Genomic DNA, 22,570 nt, shown 5'->3' on the forward strand with positions numbered 1-22,570 from the left:
TGTCCCCACCTCTCCAGTCTCAGGTACAGTCGTTGCTGTCCCCTCCTCTCCATATAAAAAAAATAAAATACAAAACACACATAGAATATTGTAGGTTATATTAAAAATAAAAACATGTATTGTAAAAGGCAGTCAATGTGACGGCTTCGGCTGTTCGAGGTACAGGGGATTATTATAACTCTAGTAGAAATTTCTTCAATAGTAACACAGTTAGGGTTAGGGGTTGAGATTAGGTTAGTTGTAGACATTAGGTTTCAGAGTAGGGGTAGATTTAGGGGTTAGGAGGCTAGTAGGTACCTACTGGCCCATTCCTATGGGATGATTCTTGCTTGATCACGTCCCATTCAATCGACTGATCTCAATCAGATCAGCTAGCGCAACAGTGTTTTTAAGCGCTGTTCACACTTGTATCAGTACAGTTTGTTTCGTTATAGAATATACCCGCACAAAACCACTTTCTGTCCTGACTCACTTTCCAGTACCGGTACAGTACAGATACAGTTGTGATATACCTGTCCACATGCATGATGTTTAAATCGACAGTGTTGGGGTTCTGAACTCGTTTCCATGACGACCGCTGTCACATCTGTTAGAAGCGGATCCGTTGTTATGTAATACAGCATGTTTTCCCGTCCTGTCCATGTACAGTATTTAGTTTTCGCCTTTTTGTTCGTCTCGATTAAATCTGATATTGCAGGTTCTACTGTAATTGTTAACGAGTAAAACATTACTGTGAAAGCACCAATACATCATGAACCTAAAGAAAGCAATGCAGATGAGGAATTGTTATGTGTTTAAGCACGGGCATGCATCAAACTCTTACCGAACACTGACCTGAACACATGAAAATATTCAGTTCTAATGATATTATTTCTCTTCAGCTCTGTGGTATCACAGACCTATCAAATATACTGTGGTGTTTATTTTGTAAACAGCAGTCTTGGAACATGGAACACATATGCAATGTAATTCCTCAATAAATAATAAAAAAAACAATTATTGTTTTGTTTTGCTGTGTTTTTTATATTTGAAGCTTCCCTCTATGAAGGTGATTAATAGTAAGTCTTCTATTTCTAATGCAGAGTCTGCTGTGATGGGCGAGAGAGGGCTGCTCATCCTTCTGCTTGCAGGTGGGTTTCCTTTATCTCTGTTTTTCTCACTATTTGCTTTGATATTTCCCACACTCCCTGCCTGTATGTTACACATTATTTTACATGTATCTGGAGAGGTTCCCAGTCCTCTTGTGTTCAGTCTGCCTGTCACAGGGTGGGTGTGTGTGCGTGTGTGTGTGTGTGTAGGGGGTATATTGGGTTGGCAGGGAGGGAGGGGGTTACATTTCTACCTGTCAGATCACGTGGGAATGTGGCTGGAGCCGACAAGTGAATACATGATTAAGTGATTAATTAGGCTCCAGACACGGGTGAATAGAATACGTATTCACAGGTAGTAATTAGTAAGGACACAGATCTTCTTTCTACACAACATGGTCACCTTTGCTGGTTTAACATTGGAACTTCCTTCCGTGCCTGAGCGGTGCATCATGGAAATCCAAAGAGTGCCGGTAGCGACTTTTCCCCTATCTATAGAATGTAAAATCTGCTTCATTTTCTATTCCAAGGCTTCTCTTTTTAAAACGATTGCATTTTTAAACGAGATTAACCTAGATTTATTTAGAGACACACCTCCTTAACACATTCGTTTTATTCTTTATACAATCGATGTTTTCACCTGGCCTGACGAGAGCTCTTTATCGCCGAAGTGGTGTCAGAAATTGCTACTGTCATGAATATTCATGAGCAGTCAAGACTGGGGCGTGGTTTGGTTTGGTAGCGGGTAGATGATGATGATGATGATTATTATTATTATTATTATTATTATTATTATTATTATTATTATCACTACTACGCGTAGTACTAATGCCTCGGGGGTGTTCCTCATTTAATTGTAGCAACACAGTAAAAAAAAAAAATAGTAATATCTCCCTTTTCAATCTTCCGCGGGATGATCTTTGTAAATTTTAAAACTCCTGAATTCAGCTTTTGATTTATATACAGTAGATGCTGTTTGGTAGCCATCAAAAAGTTGGAATTATCTGAAATCTATAGGATTGGTTCCTGTAAAGGTTTTAATAACCAAAAGTTGTCTTTATCAGAGTTGCTAATAAGAGGCATCTACTGTATAATTTATGTATCAGTTTTTAATGTTTATCTGTACGAATTGACATAATGTCTGATGATTTGAATTGGGATCAATATAAATGGTTTCGGATTTAATTCTATGTTAATACCCTTAAAGAAACCGCATCATTTAAAAAGACGTACATTTCCATCTCTTTTCTAAAATGATCGGCTTGTATTTATATTCTTAATTCAGTTCTCAGATACGGTTGCAATTCATGACTGAACAGTTTTGAATACTCAAACAATAGTAGTTCTTAATGTATGTTATGTGTGCTTCATTTCCTCTGCCGCAGCGCCCCGCACAGCTGTTGGCGTTGCCACTAGCATCATTTCCTCTGCTGCAGCGTCCCGCACAGCTGTTAGCATTGCCACTAGCATTATTTCCTCTGCAGCAGTGTCCCGCACAGCTGTTAGCATTGCCACTAGCATCATTTCCTCTGCTGCAGCGTCCCGCACAGCTGTTAGCATTGCCACTAGCATCATTTCCTCTGCTGCAGCGTCCCGCACAGCTGTTAGCGTTGCCACTAGCATCATTTCCTCTGCTGCAGCCCCCGCACAGCTGTTAGCATTGCCACTAGCATCATTTCCTCTGCTGCAGCGCCCCGCACAGCTGTTAGCATTGCCACTAGCATCATTTCCTCTGCCACAGCGCCCCGCACAGCTGTTAGCATTGCCACTAGCATCATTTCCTCTGCTGCAGCGCCCCGCACAGCTGTTAGCATTGCCACTAGCATCATTTCCTCTGCCACAGCGCCCCGCACAGCTGTTAGCATTGCCACTAGCATCATTTCCTCTGCTGCAGCGCCCCGCACAGCTGTTAGCATTGCCTCTAGCATCATTTCCTCTGCTGCAGCGCCCCGCACAGCTGTTAGCATTGCCACTAGCATCATTTCCTCTGCCGCAGCACCCCGCACAGCTGTTAGCGTTGCCACTAGCATCATTTCCTCTGCCGCAGCGCCCCGCACAGCTGTTAGCGTTGCCACTAGCATCATTTCCTCTGCTGCAGCGCCCCGCACAGCTGTTAGCATTGCCACTAGCATCATTTCCTCTGCCGCAGCACCCCGCACAGCTGTTAGCGTTGCCACTAGCATCATTTCCTCTGCCGCAGCGCCCCGCACAGCTGTTAGCGTTGCCACTAGCATCATTTCCTCTGCCGCAGCACCCCGCACAGCTGTTAGCGTTGCCACTAGCATCATTTCCTCTGCCGCAGCGCCCCGCACAGCTGTTAGCGTTGCCACTAGCATCATTACGCTGCCGGAATACCTCGCACCGCTGTCAGCCCTTGTGCCTTTTATTTTGACCAGTGTGGTGTTGTTAGTTTTTGTATCATTTTGTGTTGTTCATTTGTTTAATTAAAAGGCTCATTAGTGCATTTAACCGTGCAGCTTTCTGTGTCTGTGCCTGCAAATACCATCTGGGAGGCTACAGCGCCACACAGGGTAATACCTTACATCAATCAGAATAGATTTCAAAATATCTTCATGTATTTGATGGAACATATTGCAATATATTTAAAAATGAATAAATCTCCATTGATGTTAAAATATATGAAAATATGTTTCTAAAATTTATTTAAATACAAATAAAAATCTATCTTTTTTTTTAAATGTCTTCAGTTCCTCGGCAGGGACAGAACATTTCTGAGAATGAGCTGGTATAGGATGCTAGCCTGTCTCAGTCTATTAATCTTTCACTCCACTAGCTATCAGCATGTTAATAATGCTGTTTATTCTTTATCAGGGTTTTGTGTGCCTGTGTACAACCAGATCAGAAAACACGTGTTTGTGGAAACTGAGAAGAGCTGGTCTGAAGCTCAGAGCTACTGTAGAGAGAAGCACACAGACCTGGCCACTGTGCGCAGCCAGGAAGAAGCAGAGCAGCTCTTAAATATTACAGGAGCTTCTCTCGGGGAGTCCTGGATCGGGCTGTATCGTGATGACACACAGAACTGGCAGTGGTCTAACAGCGATGATGTCATCTACTCCAACTGGAGGGCAGACCTCTTCTGTGCTTCAGTCAATTCAGACGGAAAGTGGACTGATTTACCCTGCCACCTTCAGAAAGCCTTCATGTGCTACAAAGGTAAAGACGTAATTATTGCTATATTGCAATTGATTATTCATTTATTTCAGTTCTTATGATTATTAAGCATCCCTGTGAGGGGAGCTTGTATGAGTTTGCAAATCCACTCACTCCTACAGCTGCTAATATTTCAAAAACTATTTCAGCTTGCAAATATTTTCAGTCAAAACCCTGAATCCAAGTTGCCCTTGAAAGGATACAAAAACATACAGTTATTAGATGTGTTTGGTGTGTTTCAGAGGCAGTTAAAAAAGATACCTACATTTCATTAGTGATAGATGGATGGATCTATAACACTGTGTTCCCCCCTCTGGTGAGGTGTAGGGCTGTCAGGTTTACCTTCCCCTCTGGGCTGGGGTTTGCTGTGTGAAGGTTGAAATCTTCTCTGGGAGTTCTGTGGCAGTTCATTTCTTTCAGATCCAGGAAAGTCAGGCTCTGCTTCATCTCCTAGTACCTGAGTGCTGCTGGTATTGGGCCGGGTATCTGTATATTTCACCATACTCTCTGCAGCTTCCAGGATGCTGGGCATTGAGTTGTCTGCATTTCCACTGCGCTCATGGCAGCTCTGACCTCTGCAGACAGGTTACGTATGAACAGCAGCTTGACGCTCTTGTCTACATTGTTCCCTGGATGTGCTTCACCTGCATAGTAAAGGAGTTTCAGTTCCTTGTAGAAGTCTCTCGGGTCTTCATCCTTCTTACATTGTCTGAGACAGGCTGTGTGCAGGGCTGTGCAGGGATCGCTGTACTTGGAGCATTTCCCTGATAAGGCAGCGCACAGTTTCTCAACATTTTTCCTGGTCCACTCCAGTACTGTGTCTACAAGTGTGAGAGAGAGCAGTCTGGCCTTATTATGCAGATCACTTGTCAATCCCCAATCGTTGATAATGTCCTGGATATGACTGGTGTGTCCCTCAGTGGTGATGCTCTTTTTAGCTGCTGATAGTTGACGCTAACTTGTGGTGTAAACCATTAGTTCTCAGTTCAGGTTGGCGTGCTTCACCATTGCACATTGCAGAGTTGTAGACTGGGCTCTGGGCTCTCCAGGGACTTGCCTTCTGGGTTGTGCAGTGTATTCAGGAAGTGAGGTTACGCTCTGAGCAGTGCTTGGAACAGTTTCTTGGAGACGATGGTCTATCCCAGAGCCGTGCCACTTCCCTGTGGAGTTTTTACCAAGTCCTTCAGGCTCTCTGCCTCAGTATTGTTCACAATTGGAGAGGATGTTTTAACTCCAAGTAAAAGTATTTGAGTTGAAATCAGATTCAGATTCAGAATGTCCTCCTCTTGTTGCAGCAGCGTGCTTAGTGGTTTATTTGACACTCCATCTGTTGCTGGAGATCTTCGATCTGTTCCTCTCTGTTCTGTAAATCCCCGGCTGCAGTGCTTAGTTCAAGTTCATCCACTCTTCTCTCCAAACTTGTTACATCAGAAGTAAGGGAGGAAGTTAGAGTTTGTCTTCTGGACCAAGTCCTTTTAGATTTCAACATTTTTACAGGCCTGTCGCCCCCGACAGCAGCATAGTGGGCAACTCTGGATGCAGATCTCATCTTTGAGGGCCTGTCACCCCCAACTGCAGCATAGTGGGCAACTGTGGCAATGTGCCCCGCCCCTGTGTGCATTTGTGTGTTATATGTTGTATGTTGCGTGCGTGTGTTAATGTCGGTGTATAGAGATTGGTACACGGGATATAAACGGGTCTGTGTTTCACGTGTATTTAAAAATGTAGATTTATATTTAGGCACGAGGAGGGCACAAATCACTTCACGTGCTGGTAAAATGTAATGTGTGGTCACGGGAGTACACATAACTAATTCACGTGCTGGGATTCAAGTGAGTAATTAATTAGTAATTGAATCCCAGCACAACAGTATATATAGAAGCATATTTCTGTCACTCGAGGTTGGGTGTTCGGTGAGTGGAGAACGGGATTGGAGACGGAGGTATTTGTGAAAAGTAAAGAATAGTTAAATCTGCTCACCGTGTTTTGTTTGTCTGTCTGTGCACTGTTTAGTTCGTTTTGTTTGTCCTTTTATTTTGGCGTATAGTGCCGTGTCCAGTGTTTTTGTCTGTTCCAACCTTTTATTTTCTGTTCTGTTATTAAATGCTGAGTGAAAGCATTCGCTCAGCTTCACCAAACCCCAAATCTCTGTCTGTTTATTTCCTGCATCTGGTCTGATGCCACCCACTCCGGCCGTCTTTGTGACAGCAACTCTGGATGTAGATCTCATCTTTGAGGGCCTGTCGCCCCTGACAGCAGCATAGTGGCAACTCTGGATGCAGATCTCATCTTTGAGGGCCTGTCGCCCCCGACAGTAGCATAGTGGGCAACTCTGGATGCAGATCTCATCTTTGAGGGCCTGTCGCCCCTGACAGCAGCATAGTGGCAACTCTGGATGCAGATCTCATCTTTGGATTCTTCTCACATTGACAGGCATTGTCTTTCTGAGAGCCTTCCAGCGCAGCAGTAGATTGACTTTGCCATTCGATCATCTCAGGCAAGTTGCTTGGTTCTTGAATTGCAGCATTGTAGAGGAATGCAGAGATCACCATTTCCTATTCCTACCCTATTATGACTAGGGGCTCTAGTGATTGTAAAGTAGGAGTTAGCACTCAGTATTCAGTGAATCCTGATTGCTAACTTATTCTGTGTGTGCCTGTGTCTTTAAATAAAGGGATAGTTATTCTAAGAGAAATGTAATGGCAGTCCTTCGTAAAGATAATGAAAGAACAGGGAATTTCTCTCTCCCGTTTATTTACAGACGAGCTTCTATGGGAAGGTAAGTCTTGTTAAAAATCTATTCATTCAGTGTTCAGTTGCTGCCCTGTTGTAGTCATGCAATGGAGACTACAAGGTTAGACAAAAAACAAACAAATGAGTAAATAAACATTCCACAATGAAAGGTGTTATAATGTGTGGCACGCTTCCTGTGAATATATCTGGGATACAGGTCAGGGAATCAGTTAAGGAATATTATACAGTAATAACATGTATGCTATTTACTGTACAGTCACTTACTCAGTACATAACACACTCAGCGTCATTAAATTAGGTTTTTAGAGGTAGTTGATATTTTCCTCAACAAGTAACTGGATTATTCCTAATGTTTGTCTCAAAATTAGTTAAATAATTTCTCAATGCAAGTCAAGAAAAAAAAAAGAAAGAAAGAGAATTCCTCAGACTCAGGTAACGATTGGTTATCTGACAATGTTCAAAGCTTCTGTACTTTGTGGTACAACAATAATAGCACAACTAATTTAAAGGATAATGCAAATAATAAAGGTAATAACAGCTTAAAATATTGACTATAGAAAATATTAAAACAGACAGTTAAATAATCAGGAGATTGGATGATATATATATATATATATATATATATATATATTAGTGCTGTGAAAAAGTACATTTTTCACATTGTATTTGGTCAGATTTTTTTGTGGGTTGTAGTAGTATATAGAGGGAGTCTGAGAGAAAAATGACACCAAAGTTTGGTGCTTCTTTCATTTCTTTGGTGTGCAAGGTAATCAAACATGCAATCTTCAGGTGTGAAAGTTATTGCCCCCCCCCCCCCTCCGCCAGTTAACTCAACCCAATTAAAGGGATAATTAGGGTCAGCTGGGCCAGCCCTGCCCAATATAAATCTGACTAACTTTGGCCCTTACCATCAGAGTGAAAGAGTGAAGTTGTCAGCACACAGGTTCTAGAGGCACATCATGCCACGAACAAAAGAAATTCCTGAAGCCCTCCAGAAAAAAAGTTGTTGATGCCTATCAGTCTGGAAAGGGTTACAAAGCCATTTCTAAGGCTCTGGGGCTCCACCAAACCACAGTCAGAGCCATATTGTCCAAATGGAGAAAGTTTGGGACAGTAGTGAATCTTCCCAGGAGTGGCCGTCCTGCCAAAATCTCACCAAGCGCAAGGCGTAAAATCGTCCAGGAAGTCACAAAGAACAAAGAACCTTAAAACAACATCCAGGGATCTGCAGACCTCTCTCGCCTCAGCTAAGGTCAGTGTTCATGACTCCACCATCAGAAAGACACTGGGCAAAAATGTGATTCATGGCAGAGTAGCAATGTGGAAACCATTGCTCACTAAGAAGAACATGAATGCTTGTCTTAAGTTTGCCAAAAAGCACCTGGATGATCCTCAAGAGTTCTGGAACAATGTTCTATGGACAGATGAGTCAAAAGTGGAACTTTTTGGCCGACATGGGCCCCGTTATGTCCGGTGAAAACCAAACACTGCATTCCACAATAAGAACCTCATACCAACGATCAGGCATGGTTTGGGGATGCTTTGCTGCATCAGGAACTGGACGCCTTGCCATCATTGAAGGAACCATGAATTCCGCTCTGTATCAGAGAATTCTACAGGAGAATGTCAGGTCATCCGTCCGTGAGCTGAAGCTGAAGCGCAGCTCGGTCATGCAGCAAGACAATGATCCGAAACACACAAGCAAGTCTACATCAGAATGGTAGAACAACAAGAAATTTAAAGATTTGGAATGGTCTAGTCAAAGTCCAGACCTAAACCCCATTGAGATGTTGTGGCAGGACCTGAAATGAGCAGTTCATGCTTGAAAACCCACAAATGTCACTGAGTTGAAGCAGTTCTGCATGGAGGAGTGGGCCAAAATTCCTCCACAGCGCTGTGAGAGACTGTCACAAAGACGGCCAGAGTGGGTGGCGTCAGACCGGAAGCAGGAAGGAATACAGAGACAGTGGTTGTGATGAGCTGAGTGCAATGGCTGCACTCAGCGTTTATTAACAAATAAAAAGGTTTTAAACGGTACACAAAACAGGACACGGCACTACACACCAAAATAAAAAGACAAACAAAACGGACTATACAGTAAACGGACAGACACACAAACAAACACGGTGAGTTTTAAATAAACAAGTATCGTGCTGGTCCTACCAGCACGTAATAGCAATTGATATTTAAATGTATTTATCCTTCTCTCTCACCCGTTCTCCACTCACCGAACACCTAACCCCGAGTGACAGAAACGTGCATCTATATATACTGTTGTGCTGGGATTCAATTACTAATTAATTATTCACTTGAATCCCAGCACGTGAATTAATTCTGTGCAACCCCGTGCTCACATATTACATTTAACCAGCACGTGAAGTGATTTGTGCTCTCCTCGTGCTTAAATACAAATCTACACTTTAAATACACGTGAAACACAGACCCGTTTATATCCCGTGTACCAATGACTATACACCAACATTAACACACGCACGCAACATACATACACAGAACACACAAATGCACACAGGGGCGGGGCACTTTGCCACATATACCCCCCCTTGTGCGCAGCACACATGGCCTCAACGGCCACCTCCCCCCTTAAATACCCAGCAGTCCAGGCCAAAGTCTCGGGCTGGGAAGGGAGGCTTCAGTGGGCCCATGGCTGGAAATGCTGTCAGCTCCCCTGCCGGTAGTGGCACGGCTGACAGCATGCTGGTCCCGTCCTGCAGCGAAAAAGCTGCGGGGGCAGGTGGTCCCCCGACCTCCCCCTTCTTCATAGCCGGCAGCTCCCTCCTGTGGGGCTCCGGCCACAAGAACTCCTGCAGCGAAACTGCTGCTGGGGAAAGTGGTCTCCAGACCTCCTCCCCCTTCTTCGTGGCCGGCAGCTCCCCTTTCTGGGGCTCCGGCCACCGTACTCCCTGCGGAGGTACGGGCAGCAGAGGCAGCTCCTGCTCCTCTGCTCCGGGCGGTGGCGGAGGCAGAGGCAGCTCCAGCTCCTCTGCTCCTGGCGGTGGTGGAGGCAGAGGCAGCTCCAGCTCCTCTGCTCCTGGCGGTGGTGGAGGCAGAGGCAGCTCCAGCTCCTCTGCTCCTTGCGGTGGTGGTGGCGGAGGCAGAGGCAGCTCCTGCTCCTCTGCTCCTTGCGGTGGTGGTGGCGGAGGCAGAGGCAGCTCCTGCTCCTCTGCTCCTTGCGGTGGTGGTGGCGGAGGCAGAGGCAGCTCCTGCTCCTCTGCTCCTGGAGGTGGTGGAGGCAGAGGCAGCTCCTGCTCCTCTGCTCCTGGAGGTGGTGGAGGCAGAGGCAGCTCCAGCTCCTCTGCTCCTGGCGGTGCTGGCTCCCTCTGCTGTGGCGGCTGGGCATGTGCGCGCCGTGCTGCCTTCAGCAGCATAGCGAGAGGCTGCTGGGGGACACCAGCATCCTGCCCTTCTCCCCCCCAAAAATTTTCAGGGGGTTGAGCCTGTAACCCCTCCCCTTCCGGCTCTTGGGGCTGAACCAGCAGGCATTTTCCCTCTGCTGGTGGCTTGGGTCCCAGGGCTGTGGAAGCCCCGACTTGCCTCCCTTTGGGCTGTGGACGCACCGACTCCTCCCTTTTGGGCTGTGGACGCACCGACTCCTCCCTTTTGGGCTGTGGACGCACCGACTCCTCCCTTTTGGGCTGTGGACGCACCGACTCCCCCCTCTTGGGCTGTGGACATTCGGGCTCCCCCCACTCAGGCGTAGGACGTTCGGGCTCCTCCCACTCAGGCGTAGGACGTTCGGGCTCCTCCCACTCAGGCGTAGGACGTTCGGGCTCCTCCCACTCAGGCGTAGGATGTTCGGGCTCCTCCCACTCAGGCGTAGGATGTTCGGGCTCCTTCCACTCAGGCGTAGGACGTTCAGGCTCCTCCCATTTGGGCTGTGAAGGCAAAACCAGCAGGCATTCACCCTCTGCTGGTGGAGATGGGGACAGCAGGTACTCACCCTCTGCTGGTGGAGATGGGGACAGCAGGTACTCCTCTGCTGGTGGTCCTGCTACCTGGGCTGCTGTTCCATTTATGGTTGCCTCCAGGTAGCTGAGGACAAACTCCACACCTTCCTCCAAGGTGTTTGGGGTGTGTTCCTCCTGATAGGCCTCCCATCTCTCACTGTCCATCATCCACAGGGCCCGGACGACTATGGGCAGAGACTGGGCCTCCAGCCCAGCATTCTCTAGGAACCAGCCCCGCAGTTTGATGGCGTCTTCTGCCATTGACTTTTTTTTTTTTTTTTTTTTTTTTAATCCAGACCCCTCCTGGTCTGACGCTTGGAGGCGCGGCTATCCCACGATGACACCACGTGTCACAAAGACGGCCAGAGTGGGTGGCGTCAGACCGGAAGCAGGAAGGAATACAGAGACAGTGGTTGTGATGAGCTGAGTGCAATGGCTGCACTCAGCGTTTATTAACAAATAAAAAGGTTTTAAACGGTACACAAAACAGGACACGGCACTACACGCCAAAATAAAAAGACAAACAAAACGGACTATACAGTAAACGGACAGACACACAAACAAACACGGTGAGTTTTAAATAAACAAGTATCGTGCTGGTCCTACCAGCACGTAATAGCAATTGATATTTAAATGTATTTATCCTTCTCTCTCACCCGTTCTCCACTCACCGAACACCTAACCCCGAGTGACAGAAACGTGCATCTATATATACTGTTGTGCTGGGATTCAATTACTAATTAATTATTCACTTGAATCCCAGCACGTGAATTAATTCTGTGCAACCCCGTGCTCACATATTACATTTAACCAGCACGTGAAGTGATTTGTGCTCTCCTCGTGCCTAAATACAAATCTACACTTTAAATACACGTGAAACACAGACCCGTTTATATCCCGTGTACCAATGACTATACACCAACATTAACACACGCACGCAACATACATACACAGAACACACAAATGCACACAGGGGCGGGGCACTTTGCCACGAGACTAATCAAGATTTCCATTACACAAGAGTAGATGTTAAAACTTCATGCTGATTTGAACTCGGCTCTCGCCAAGATAAGCACCAACTAAGATGTAGCTTTACAGTAAACTAATGTGATCCATATGTGTTTTCATCCATTTACGTTTCCTTCCATATGATGATGTAGATATCCTTCTGCCTGGTGTTGATGGCTGAAGTGTAATGCTGGCTCCAGGGATCAGCTTATTTTGCCTCCCTGACGCATCAGCACACACAACGGCTGCAATGCTGGCTCCGGGGATCAACCACAGTGCGGTCTCCCCAGCGCATCAGCATGACAACCGTCTGGATTGAGCTAAGTAGGGTACATCTCTGGGGTCTTCAAGTGGGCACCTTCCATCCTCAGTGTTTTGTCGACTAGCCCACGACACCTCAAGAAGGCACGATGGTGATTCTGGCGTCCCAGCATCACCCCCCTCCGTCCCCCACTCAACTCAGCCCAGCTTACTTACCTGTACATCAGCGTTTCTTTCTTTCTATTGTGCTTGAGATCCCCAGCCAGAATCTTTCCTACTCAACCACAGCCAATAACTACAGGAAGCACTTGATTGCAGTTATTGCTGCTAAAGGTGGCGTAACCAGTTATTGAGTCTAAGGGGGTGATTACTTTTTCACACAGGGGAATTGGGTGTTGCATAACTTTCTTTAATAAATAAATGAAATATGTATCACATTTTTGTGTTATTTGTTCACGCAGGGTCCCTTTTATCTAATATTAGGTTTTGTTTGAAGATCTGATGAAGATCACAGAATGTTACAGTTGTGCTGCTTCTCTGTTTTTCTCCCAATTTGTGAACTGTTGGCAAAATATGGGTCTTTCCTGGCCGAGGGGGTCTGATCAGCATTTCTGATCAGACCAAGCTGGTACTGTTTGTTAGAAACACTGAAATTGTAAAAGCTCCTCTTTGAATTCCTCATGAAGGTGATGATGCTTCTTTGAAAATGGCTGCCTGTATGTCATGGATGATTCGAGATTGGGCAGGAAGGTTTTCATTCTTTTCTCAGCAGTCAGTCATGTTGCTGTTGTGTATTCGGGCAGTGATGTATGTTCCTCTTTTCTCAGCAGTCAGTCACGTTGCTGCTTGTGTATTCGGGCAGTGATGTCTTTGTTCCTCTTTTCTCAGCAGTCAGTCATGTTGCTGCTTGTGTATTCAGACAGTGATGTCTTTGTTCCTGTTTTCTCAGCAGTCAGTCACGTTGCTGCTTGTGTATTCAGGCAGTGATGTCTTTGTTCCTGTTTTCTCAGCAGTCAGTCACGTTGCTGCTTGTGTATTCAGGCAGTGATGTCTTTGTTCCTCTTTTCTCAGCAGTCACGTTGCTGCTTGTGTATTCCTGTGTATCTGCGTTTGCGTACTGAGTAAATTACACACGGCGATAACCCGTGTCTCTGCGTTTGCATACTGAGTAAATTACATTGATTAATTATTGATAACCAGTGTCTCTGCGTTTGCATACTGAGTAAATTACATTGATTAATTAGTGATAGCCAGTGTCTACACATTCACAGACTTAAACTCATTACTGAGAATATCAAACTGTCTGCAATGTGATCTACAATACCCAACTGAGAATAACGAAACAGGAATAAATTAGCCAACTAAAAAATATACTTCTGGCGTAACAACTTTCTGAGAATTTTGCCCCTTATTTTTAAATAACACAAAGATGTACTTGACTGTAGACAAGAAGCAGTTTGTGATAAATTGTAGGATTGATGAAAACACACAGTTTGTTTTGGGTTCAGAGCCAGCTGACCTCCACAGCTCCCAGCCTCTCAGCTGCTGTTTGTTTGTGTTTACAGTGACCAGCAACATCACTGAGAGATACACCCTGATTGAAGAACTGAAAACCTGGACTGGAGCTCAGCAGTACTGTAGAGAACACCACACCGACCTCGTCAGTATAAAGAACGCTAGTGAAAATGAAGAAATAGTGAAGAAAGCGCAGGGCAAGCCCTTCTGGATAGGCCTGTTCAATGAGCCCTGGAAGTGGTCACACCAGGGGGATAGCTACACATTTTACAACTGGAGAAACGGGGAACCAAACAATTGGGGAGGGGTTGAGAAGTGTGTGATGAGTAAGACTGGTGGATGGCATGATGCTCCCTGCAATGATCAGAAGTCTTTCATCTGCTGTGAGGGTGAGGACCCTGTTCAGACTGTGTTCTCATTTAATTCAGTGTAAACCTTCAGGTTCAAAGAGGGAAGCATGATTAGATCTCTTCAATAGGTCCTGGTGGTGACAAATCTACCAGTTTCCACTTTGAGAATCAATCACAGAGGGTCTAATTGGGGTTAAAAGGGTAAAAGGTAAAAGGTATTGTGCTGTGCTGTGCTGTGCAATATCCTATAATAACAAGACATGTTCCTTTACACATTCTAAAATAACATTAGCATTGATTGACAGTGAACTGAGTTTTTCTCACAACGATTTCTTTGGCTACCTGGTGTTTCCATGACCTTCGTCACTCATGCCAGAATGATACTCGTGTTACATTACAAACCACAAGCATGTTAGTATATTTATTATCACCATACAGTTCTACTAGTGTCCTACATTCTTACAAGACCAGTATTCTGTGACTGTTGGTTCCATTTCCAGTGGAAATCTTTTCTCTGAAGAACACGTTTTCACTCATCTTTATTGTGCTGTCCCCTCTCCCCAGGCGGCTCCTCTGGTCAGTGTTTCTATGGAGGAACTGGGAAGACATGGCAGGAAGCTCAGAGCTACTGCAGAAACCAAGGCAGAGACCTGCCCACCATTCAAGACCAGGCCAGGGTTAATGAGCTTATAGGTCTTATACCTTCATTTACTCTATATAACTTGTATTACTGGATCGGGCTGTATCATGACAAAGAGAACTGGCAGTGGTCCAGTGGAGGTGATGTCATCTACTCCAACTGGGAACCATACCTCTTCTGTGCTTCAGTCAATGTGGAGGGAGAGTGGGAGGATTCACTCTGCAGTCAGGGAAACTATTTCATGTGCTACAGTGGTGAGTTGAGATTCAATTCCTTTGTTAATGAAACAGCTGACTGGACTGGGGGATGAAGCCAGGTCCCCTGGATACTGCACAGGGGCCATAATCTTGAAACGTTCAAAAGAAGAAACATCCTCTCAAATACAGTATGTTTCTAAGTTTGTTATTAAGAAAAGTGTTAAGAAGTTGTGTTATTCATAACACAGTTTCTTATGATTGTTTTTCCTTCATAAGAAACTTAAGAAAATGTGAATTCAAAGAAATGTGCTTATTTTTTGTTTAGATTGTTTATATTCCAGACAGCAAAATCCTCGTCTTAAATATGTAGCCCTTATTATATATGTATAAGAAATATGTTTAGCAGTTAAATAACTATTTGTATTAGAATAAAAGGTGATAAAGAGGGTTGTAGCTTTGCTGTATTATGTGAAGTGGGCTGAACCTCACATGACTGATTCGTTTGTTATGCAAATTAGGTTTGACATGTATTCTGCAATATATAAAAGCTGCATCTCCCTGTTGCAAGTTAGTTTCAGTCACCATGAGCAAAGGATCTGACAGACTCATACACAGCTGATAGCACAGCAGGTGCTCGGTTGGCAGGTGCTTCCCTAACCAACACTAGGCTGCATAAATGCCATGTTTCATGAGGTACAGCCTCCACAGTGATGAGCCAGTCTTGTTGCTCGTGACAAATGTAACTTCTCTTTCACTCCCTCAGCCAATCAGGTTCCTAGTAGAGTGCTCATTATCATTCAGTCGACGCCCTCAGAGCTTTAGATTGTTGAAACTGTCATTGGAACTTCAAAACAGACAAATAGCAGCCAGTACAGGAAAGACATGAAAGCACATGGGGAGGGGGGAGGGGGGAGGGGGGGGGGGGGATTCATAATGATCCTGTTTGCTTCATATTGATTGTGCACCGACTGTGAGGAAAATGAATGATCAATTTGAAAAAGAACAATGATTATTCCTAAATCATTAAATAGACTCCCCCATCCCCCACTTTGCTATTAAATACTTTTCAGACATAAACTAAAGAGACTCCCATGCACTGCTAGAGATGCTGCTTTTCATGACCTTGATAGCTGAGCCGGGTGTGACTCGGGTTCAATCACTATACAACAGGAGAGCCAGCGCACCTCCACAGCTGACATTGATTTTGATCTGCTGTTTGTGTTTACAGAGACCAGCAACATCACTGAGAGATACACCCTGATTGAACAACTGAAAACCTGGACTGAAGCTCAGCAGTACTGTAGAGAACACCACACCGACCTCGTCAGTATAAAGAACGCCAGTGAAAATGAAGAAATAGTGAAGAAAGCGCAGGGCAAGCCCTTCTGGATAGGCCTGTTCAATGAGCCCTGGAAGTGGTCACACCAGGGGGATAGCTACACATTTCACAACTGGAGCAAAGGGGAACCAAACAATTGGGGAGGCAGTGAGAACTGTGTGATGATGAGTAACACTGGTGGATGGAATGATGCTGCCTGCAACAATCAGTTGCCTTTCTTCTGCTGTGAGGGTGAGGACCCTGTTCAGACTGTGTTCTCATTTAATTCAGTGTAAACCTTCAGGTTCAAAGAGGGAAGCATGATTAGATCTCTTCAGTAGGTCCTGGTGGTCCACCAGTTTCAATCACAGGCTCCCTGCTCAGCCTGATGGGATGGTGTGGCAATGTGCCCCGCCCCTGTGTGTATGCTTGTGTTTTATGTTGTATGTTGTGTGTGGTGTGTTAATGTTGGTGTATTGTAGTTGGTACACAGGATATAATGTGGGTAATGAGCACGAGTATTTAAAATGTATAATGCATAATTAATTCACGTGCTGGGATTCAAGTGAATAATTAATTAGTAATTGAATCCCGATACAACAGTATATATAGATGCACATTTCCTTCACTCGGGGTTGTGTGTTTGAGTGGAGAACGGGTGTGGAGAAGGAGTAACTAAAAGTGAAAGAAAGTAAATATAAGTTATTTGTACTCCCCGTGTTTGTTTGTCTGTTCATCCACCGTTTGTTTAAATGTTAGTCCGTTTTGTTTGTCTCTATTTTGGTCTCAAGTGCCGTGTCCTGCTTTTCTGTTTAAAACCTTTTGTTTGTTTATTAAAACACTGAGCGCTGCCGTGATTCAGTTACACACAGTACGTCTGTCTCTGTGATTCTTTCTGGTCTGAAGTCCTCTCTGCAGCTAGCCTGTCACAGATGGTCAATATCCTTCCAGAGGTAATGGGGTGATGTGGATTGCAGCTATCAGTACCCCTTGTTCTGCTGTGACTGAAGGCTCCCTGTTCAGTCTGTGCTCTTGTTCAGCTCAGTGTTTGCACCCCAGTCTGTGAGCAGGGACTCAGAGGCTCAGTCCATCTGATCCTACAGTAGCTGTCTGACCTCCAGAGCAGGGCAGGGGGTAGCCTAGAGATCTGAAGAACCAGAAAGCAGCCCGGTCATTAAGAGTGTGAGAGGGAGCAGCTCCCCCTCATTGTTATACCCAGGAGAGACGTGTGCTGTGATATACATTCTTACTGTCTATTTATTATATTTATTTGAAAACAATAAACCATGTCATTGTCAGCATTGCCCTGGTGCAGACAGCAGCATAGACACAGTTTCATTTAAATTCATTTGAACAATACACTTGAAACAGGAAACACTGAATCTTCTTCTTGTGTGTTTTCTTTACAGATTCAGACCCCACAAGCCCCCCTTCCACTGCGGTCTCTCAAGGTATGCAGTGTAATCACTTCAGTGGATTCAGAACCACTGCAGGAATCTGGATTTGCTATAAACTTTCTTTTTTTCTCTATTTCTTGTTACAGAAGCAGAATCCTCGAGCCCCCCTTCCACTCCGGTCTCTCAAGGTAAGTGCAGTTTGAAGATGGCAGTTTGTACAGTGTGATTGACAGCCCACACCATGAGTTATACATGAATCTCAGTGTTCTTATCAACCTCACTAATTCAACAGGGAGTTCACCATTGCCCTGGTGAGGACAGCACCACACACACACACACACACACACACACACACACTGACACAAACACAAATACTCACACAAATACACACACACACACACACAATGATACATACACACTGACACACACACACAGATACACACTGACACACAGACACACACACACACAATGATACACACACACTGACACATACACACACACATGCACACACACACACACAATGATACACACACACTGACACACGGTCTTATTGTTTTACATGGGGTTTATTTAATGGCTGTGTGATCTCTTCTGTGCTGCACATTACAGACGACGTGGGTCTTATTGTTTGACATGGGGTTTATTTAATGGCTGTGTGATCTCTTCTGTGCTGCACATTACAGACTACGTGGGGTCTTATTGTTTTACATGAGGTTTATTTAATGGCTGTGTGATCTCTTCTGTGCTGCACATTACACACTACGTGGGGTTTATTTAATTATTCAGCTCAGTGTTTGCACCTGTCTGTGAGCAGGGACTCAGAGGCCCAGTCCATCTGATCCTTCAGTAGCTGTCTGACCTCCAGAGCAGGACAGGGTGTAGCCTAGAGATCTGAAGAACCAGAATCCAGCCCGGTCATTAAGAGTGTGAGAGGGAGCAGCTACCCCTCATTGTTATACCCAGGAGAGACGTGTGCTGTGATATACATTCTTACTGTCTATTTATTATATATATTTGAAAACAATACACCATGTCATTGTCAGCATTGCTCTGGTGCAGACAGCAGCATAGACACAGTTTCATTGAAATGCATTTGAACAATACACTTGAAACAGGAAACACTAAATCTTGTTGTTGTGTGTTTTCTTTACAGATTCAGACCCCACAAGCCCCCCTTCCACTGCGGTCTCTCAAGGTATGCAGTGTAATCACTTCAGTGTGATTCACAAACCACAGTAGCATTGCAATCTCATGTGTCATGTGAACCACTACACCTATTGAAGCCATGTGAGATTTGTGTGCAAAAATAATGTGAAAGCTGAATCTAGCGTGAGGCAACTGCCTGCCTGACACCAGCTCCCTGCAGTGCAACTCGGGACATCTCAACCAGGGCTTCTCAAACTCAGTCCTGGGGACCCCCTGTGTCTGCTGGTTTTCATTCCAGCCAAGCTGTCAATTATTTAACTAGACCCTTAATTGAACTGATAATTTGCTTAATTGGAGCTTTTTACTTGTTTTCAGCTCTTGAACAGTTGCATATTTCAAGTTCGCTGTAACATTTGATAAGTAACTTGAACTGCAACTGTTTAAGAGCTGGAAACAAGTAAAAAGGTCTAATTAAGCAAATTATTAGTTCAATTAAAGGTCTAGTTAAGCAATTGAGAGCTCAGTTGGAATGAAAACCAGCAGACACAGGGGGTCCGAGTTTGAGAAGCCCTGATCTAAACCACTCATTGTAGACTTTTCTGTTCAGTGTGATTGACAGCCCACCTCATGTGTCATGTGATCCACTAGACCGGGGGGGGGTCAAAGTGGTCCCTTCCACTCCCGGTCTTTGTTCCAAGCCTGTTCTAAATTGTTTAATTGAACCAATTAAAGCTGCATCCAGTCCCTGAAGTAGTTACTGCTCTCATTTCAGCTGTTAAAGCTGGATTGGAATGGTCCAGCACTGTGATTGGACACCCCTGCACTAGAGCTATATAAGCTGAGGGAGAGTGTGTGCAACTATTCTGCAACAACACTAGGAGAGCTGAAGACTGTCTTTCGGCGTGGAATCCTAATATACAGAGTTACATTATATTGTACAGTACAAAGAATATGTCTTTTTAAACAAAATCTACTGCCTGACAATGTCACCCTGTACTCGAATGATTTTCTCATCAGTAGGCTATGCTGCAGTGTGTACAGGTTACATTGTCGCATGTGAGATGCGAGTGCAGTCTGACTCACGGATAATCTGAACCACAGTGCTGTCATAAAGAAGTGCAGGCTGATGGCAGCTGTAGAAGCACATTTTAAATATTACTGCAAACATTAAACCAACACTCATGACTGGCACATGAATAGCACATGAGTGTCACACACATAAAAGCATATTAAAGTAAATGAAATTATTATTTTTATTATTATTAGTATTATTATTATTATTATTATCAGCAGGCAGTCCACTCCCCGAGGAGCTCCACCTGATCTCTCACAGTATGGTCTGGCCGGAGGCTTGGCAGTACTGCAAGGATCGCTACACTGACCTAGTGAGCCTCACAAGCCTGGCTGCACAGAACAGAGTGTCGGAGCTCGTCAGGAACAGCACTGTGTCGCGATTCTGGATCGGACTGCACAGAACCGTTGTGTATGATAAGTGGTACTGGGTTGCTGGTAAGGATAAGAAGGCCCATCTAAACTACACTAACTGGGCCCCCGGGGAGCCCAACAATCCTTACTATGAGCACTGTGGGGAGATGGTGCTGCGGGAGGATGGGGGGGCTGAGTGGAATGATCTGTGCTGCTATGAACAGCTCCCCTTTATCTGTTTCAAAGATTAAAAACATCCTGAAAAGCTTTTACAGCAGTGGCTCTCAAACTATCTCCAGCTGGGACCCCTTTAAAGGCACTTTAGTCTGGAAAAAAAACATTTACTGAAAAAATTATAGAAATACCCCAATCTAAATTGTGTGAACATGGAATGTGTGAATAATAAAGCAGAATGAAATCTATCTGACAGAGTTTGCAATGCCATGTCTGCTCTCTATAAAGAGCTGCTGCAATGCACTGCAGTCATCGCGGATGGAAGGTCTGCTTGAAATGTGGTTGTTAAAAACCTTTCTGTGACCCCCAGGGGGTCCCAACCCCTAGTTTGAGAACCACTGTCTCCACAGAACCCAGAGCTTTACTATAGAGTAGTGCAACAAAATACTACACATTCCTATCAAAGAGAATCCTCTGTAGCAATATTTAATGATATACATCACTGTGATATTCCATTCCGTACTTGTTTAATATCCTATTGTGTGTGTGTGTTCTGTACAAGGCTTGACATTAACGTACATTGGAAAGCATTTTGCTACCAAAACTCTTAATTTGCTACTAGTTTTTTTATGCAGTAGCATTTTTCTGATCCCTTACACTGCAGTTTATATGACCGACCCTGAGTGAACACGCCGATTGAATAAATGAACAGCTTAAGTAACCACACGGACAAACTTCAGCGATACACTCACGCATGCGCATATCTCAAAGCAGTGCAGAATTCTGTACGACAGCGTCCGGTGAAGATACACGCGTGAGGCCCACAATGCAAATCATATGGAGTACAAATACTGTCACTAATCACAACGTGCATACAATTTAAAAAGTTTATTTTATAGAACAAAAGTAAAATTAAATAACTGATAAAACATAACAATGTTATAATATAACAGACAGTGACCTAACAGGATATGAAGTTTATTCGGTGTGTATAAAATGCTAATTTAATCTGTATGGAGAATAGAGGCTCCAGTCTTGTTATAATGTTAATCCTGGTTTCACCCACGCGAAAAATGAACACATAATAGAGAGAGAATTATTACTTTATCAAAATTATATCTATGAAATATATATATATATATATATATATATATATATATATATATAATAAATAAATCAGGAGCAGATAGCTAGCTATAACGCTACCATGATCCAAGTAACGTCTTCCTTGCTTTATCAGTACGGATAAGAGACGGGACACAATATTGAGGTGCATTAATTTATCTATCTATTCATTTATCTATCCAGGTTTCTTTTTAGGTGATAGGTATCTAGGTGATAGTTTAGGTTATTCAGTCTATTTAAAAGTCGGTAGCGGTTTTATTTTTAATAAGACCATTTTTTATTATTATTTGTTTAATTAGCAGACACCTTTATCTAAGGTGACTTACAGAGACTAGGGTGTGTGAACTATGCATCAGCTGCAGAGTCGCTTACAACTACGTCTCACCCGAAAGACGGAGCACAAGGAGGTTAAGTGACTTGCTCAGGGTCACACAATGAGTCAGTGGCTGAGCCGGGATTTGAACCGTGGACCTCCTGGTTACAAGCCCTTTTTTTAACCACTGGACCACACAGCCTCCTTTCCAGGCAGCTAGCAAATCCTCACTACTGCCTTAAAAAGATAGCTCTATGGCTCTATGATTCTCTATTGTTTCTGCTCCGAGCATGATCTCCTGTGCTTACTAACTATTCCAGCAATTGCGGCTTCTGAAAAGACTCCTCAAGGCTGATTGTGATGAAGCGAGGTGGGGAAGCATACAAGTGTTGCTCATACTTCAGTGTACAATGCTTCAGGGCTTCAGTGCGCTGCGCAACGCTAATATGCTTCCCCACCTCACTTCCTCACAATCAGCCTTGAGGAGTCTTTTCCGAAGCTGCTTCACTTGTTTTTTTTAGTTCAGGATCCTCAGCTGTTTAAAATGCAGTGCGTAGATAAACTGCTGCACCCTGGTACCTTTGCTGTGGCTCACTTGGTCTGATTGAGGACGCAGCAGCAGTTTGGTTTTAGTTATTATCATCTAGAACGCTGCCTTTGAAATATCTACATGTTCCAAACTGAAGTATAAAACACAAGCAAACAAAAAGGGGTCCAGTGATA

The 22,570-nt window shown here is 44.3% G+C and overlaps 2 protein-coding genes across 2 annotated transcripts; both read left to right on the top strand.

Moving 5' to 3' along the window:
* The first annotated feature begins 1,093 nt into the window (after positions 1 to 1,093).
* On the top strand, positions 1,094 to 16,656 carry LOC131720847 (C-type mannose receptor 2-like). Its single transcript, XM_059013033.1, has 4 exons — positions 1,094 to 1,130; positions 3,921 to 4,262; positions 16,178 to 16,519; positions 16,652 to 16,656. The coding sequence occupies exons 1-4, from the start codon at positions 1,094 to 1,096 to the stop codon at positions 16,654 to 16,656; spliced, it is 726 nt and encodes a 241-aa protein (XP_058869016.1).
* Positions 16,657 to 17,668: 1,012 nt separating this feature from the next.
* Positions 17,669 to 21,560, top strand: LOC131720907 (E-selectin-like). Its single transcript, XM_059013347.1, has 4 exons — positions 17,669 to 17,718; positions 17,811 to 17,852; positions 18,818 to 18,859; positions 20,104 to 21,560. Exon 4 carries the CDS (start codon positions 20,145 to 20,147, stop codon positions 20,484 to 20,486), a length of 342 nt encoding a protein of 113 aa, XP_058869330.1. The 5' UTR covers positions 17,669 to 17,718; positions 17,811 to 17,852; positions 18,818 to 18,859; positions 20,104 to 20,144; the 3' UTR covers positions 20,487 to 21,560.
* The last annotated feature ends 1,010 nt before the right edge of the window (positions 21,561 to 22,570 follow it).

Source organism: Acipenser ruthenus, chromosome 45 (genome assembly GCF_902713425.1).
Source record: "Acipenser ruthenus chromosome 45, fAciRut3.2 maternal haplotype, whole genome shotgun sequence".
Lineage (NCBI taxonomy): Eukaryota > Metazoa > Chordata > Actinopteri > Acipenseriformes > Acipenseridae > Acipenser > Acipenser ruthenus.

What these genes read in the sequence shown, in the direction of transcription:
- LOC131720847 (XM_059013033.1), top strand. Translation starts at nt 1,094, where the DNA reads ATGGGCGAGAGAGGGCTGCTCATCCTTCTGCTTGCAG. An exon ending in GCTCATCCTTCTGCTTGCAG is followed by an intron (nt 1,131 to 3,920) that starts GTGGGTTTCCTT and finishes ATTCTTTATCAG; the next exon opens with GGTTTTGTGTGCCTGTGTAC. An exon ending in AGCCTTCATGTGCTACAAAG is followed by an intron (nt 4,263 to 16,177) that starts GTAAAGACGTAA and finishes TTGTGTTTACAG; the next exon opens with AGACCAGCAACATCACTGAG.
- LOC131720907 (XM_059013347.1), top strand. Translation starts at nt 20,145, where the DNA reads ATGGTCTGGCCGGAGGCTTGGCAGTACTGCAAGGATCGCTACACTGAC.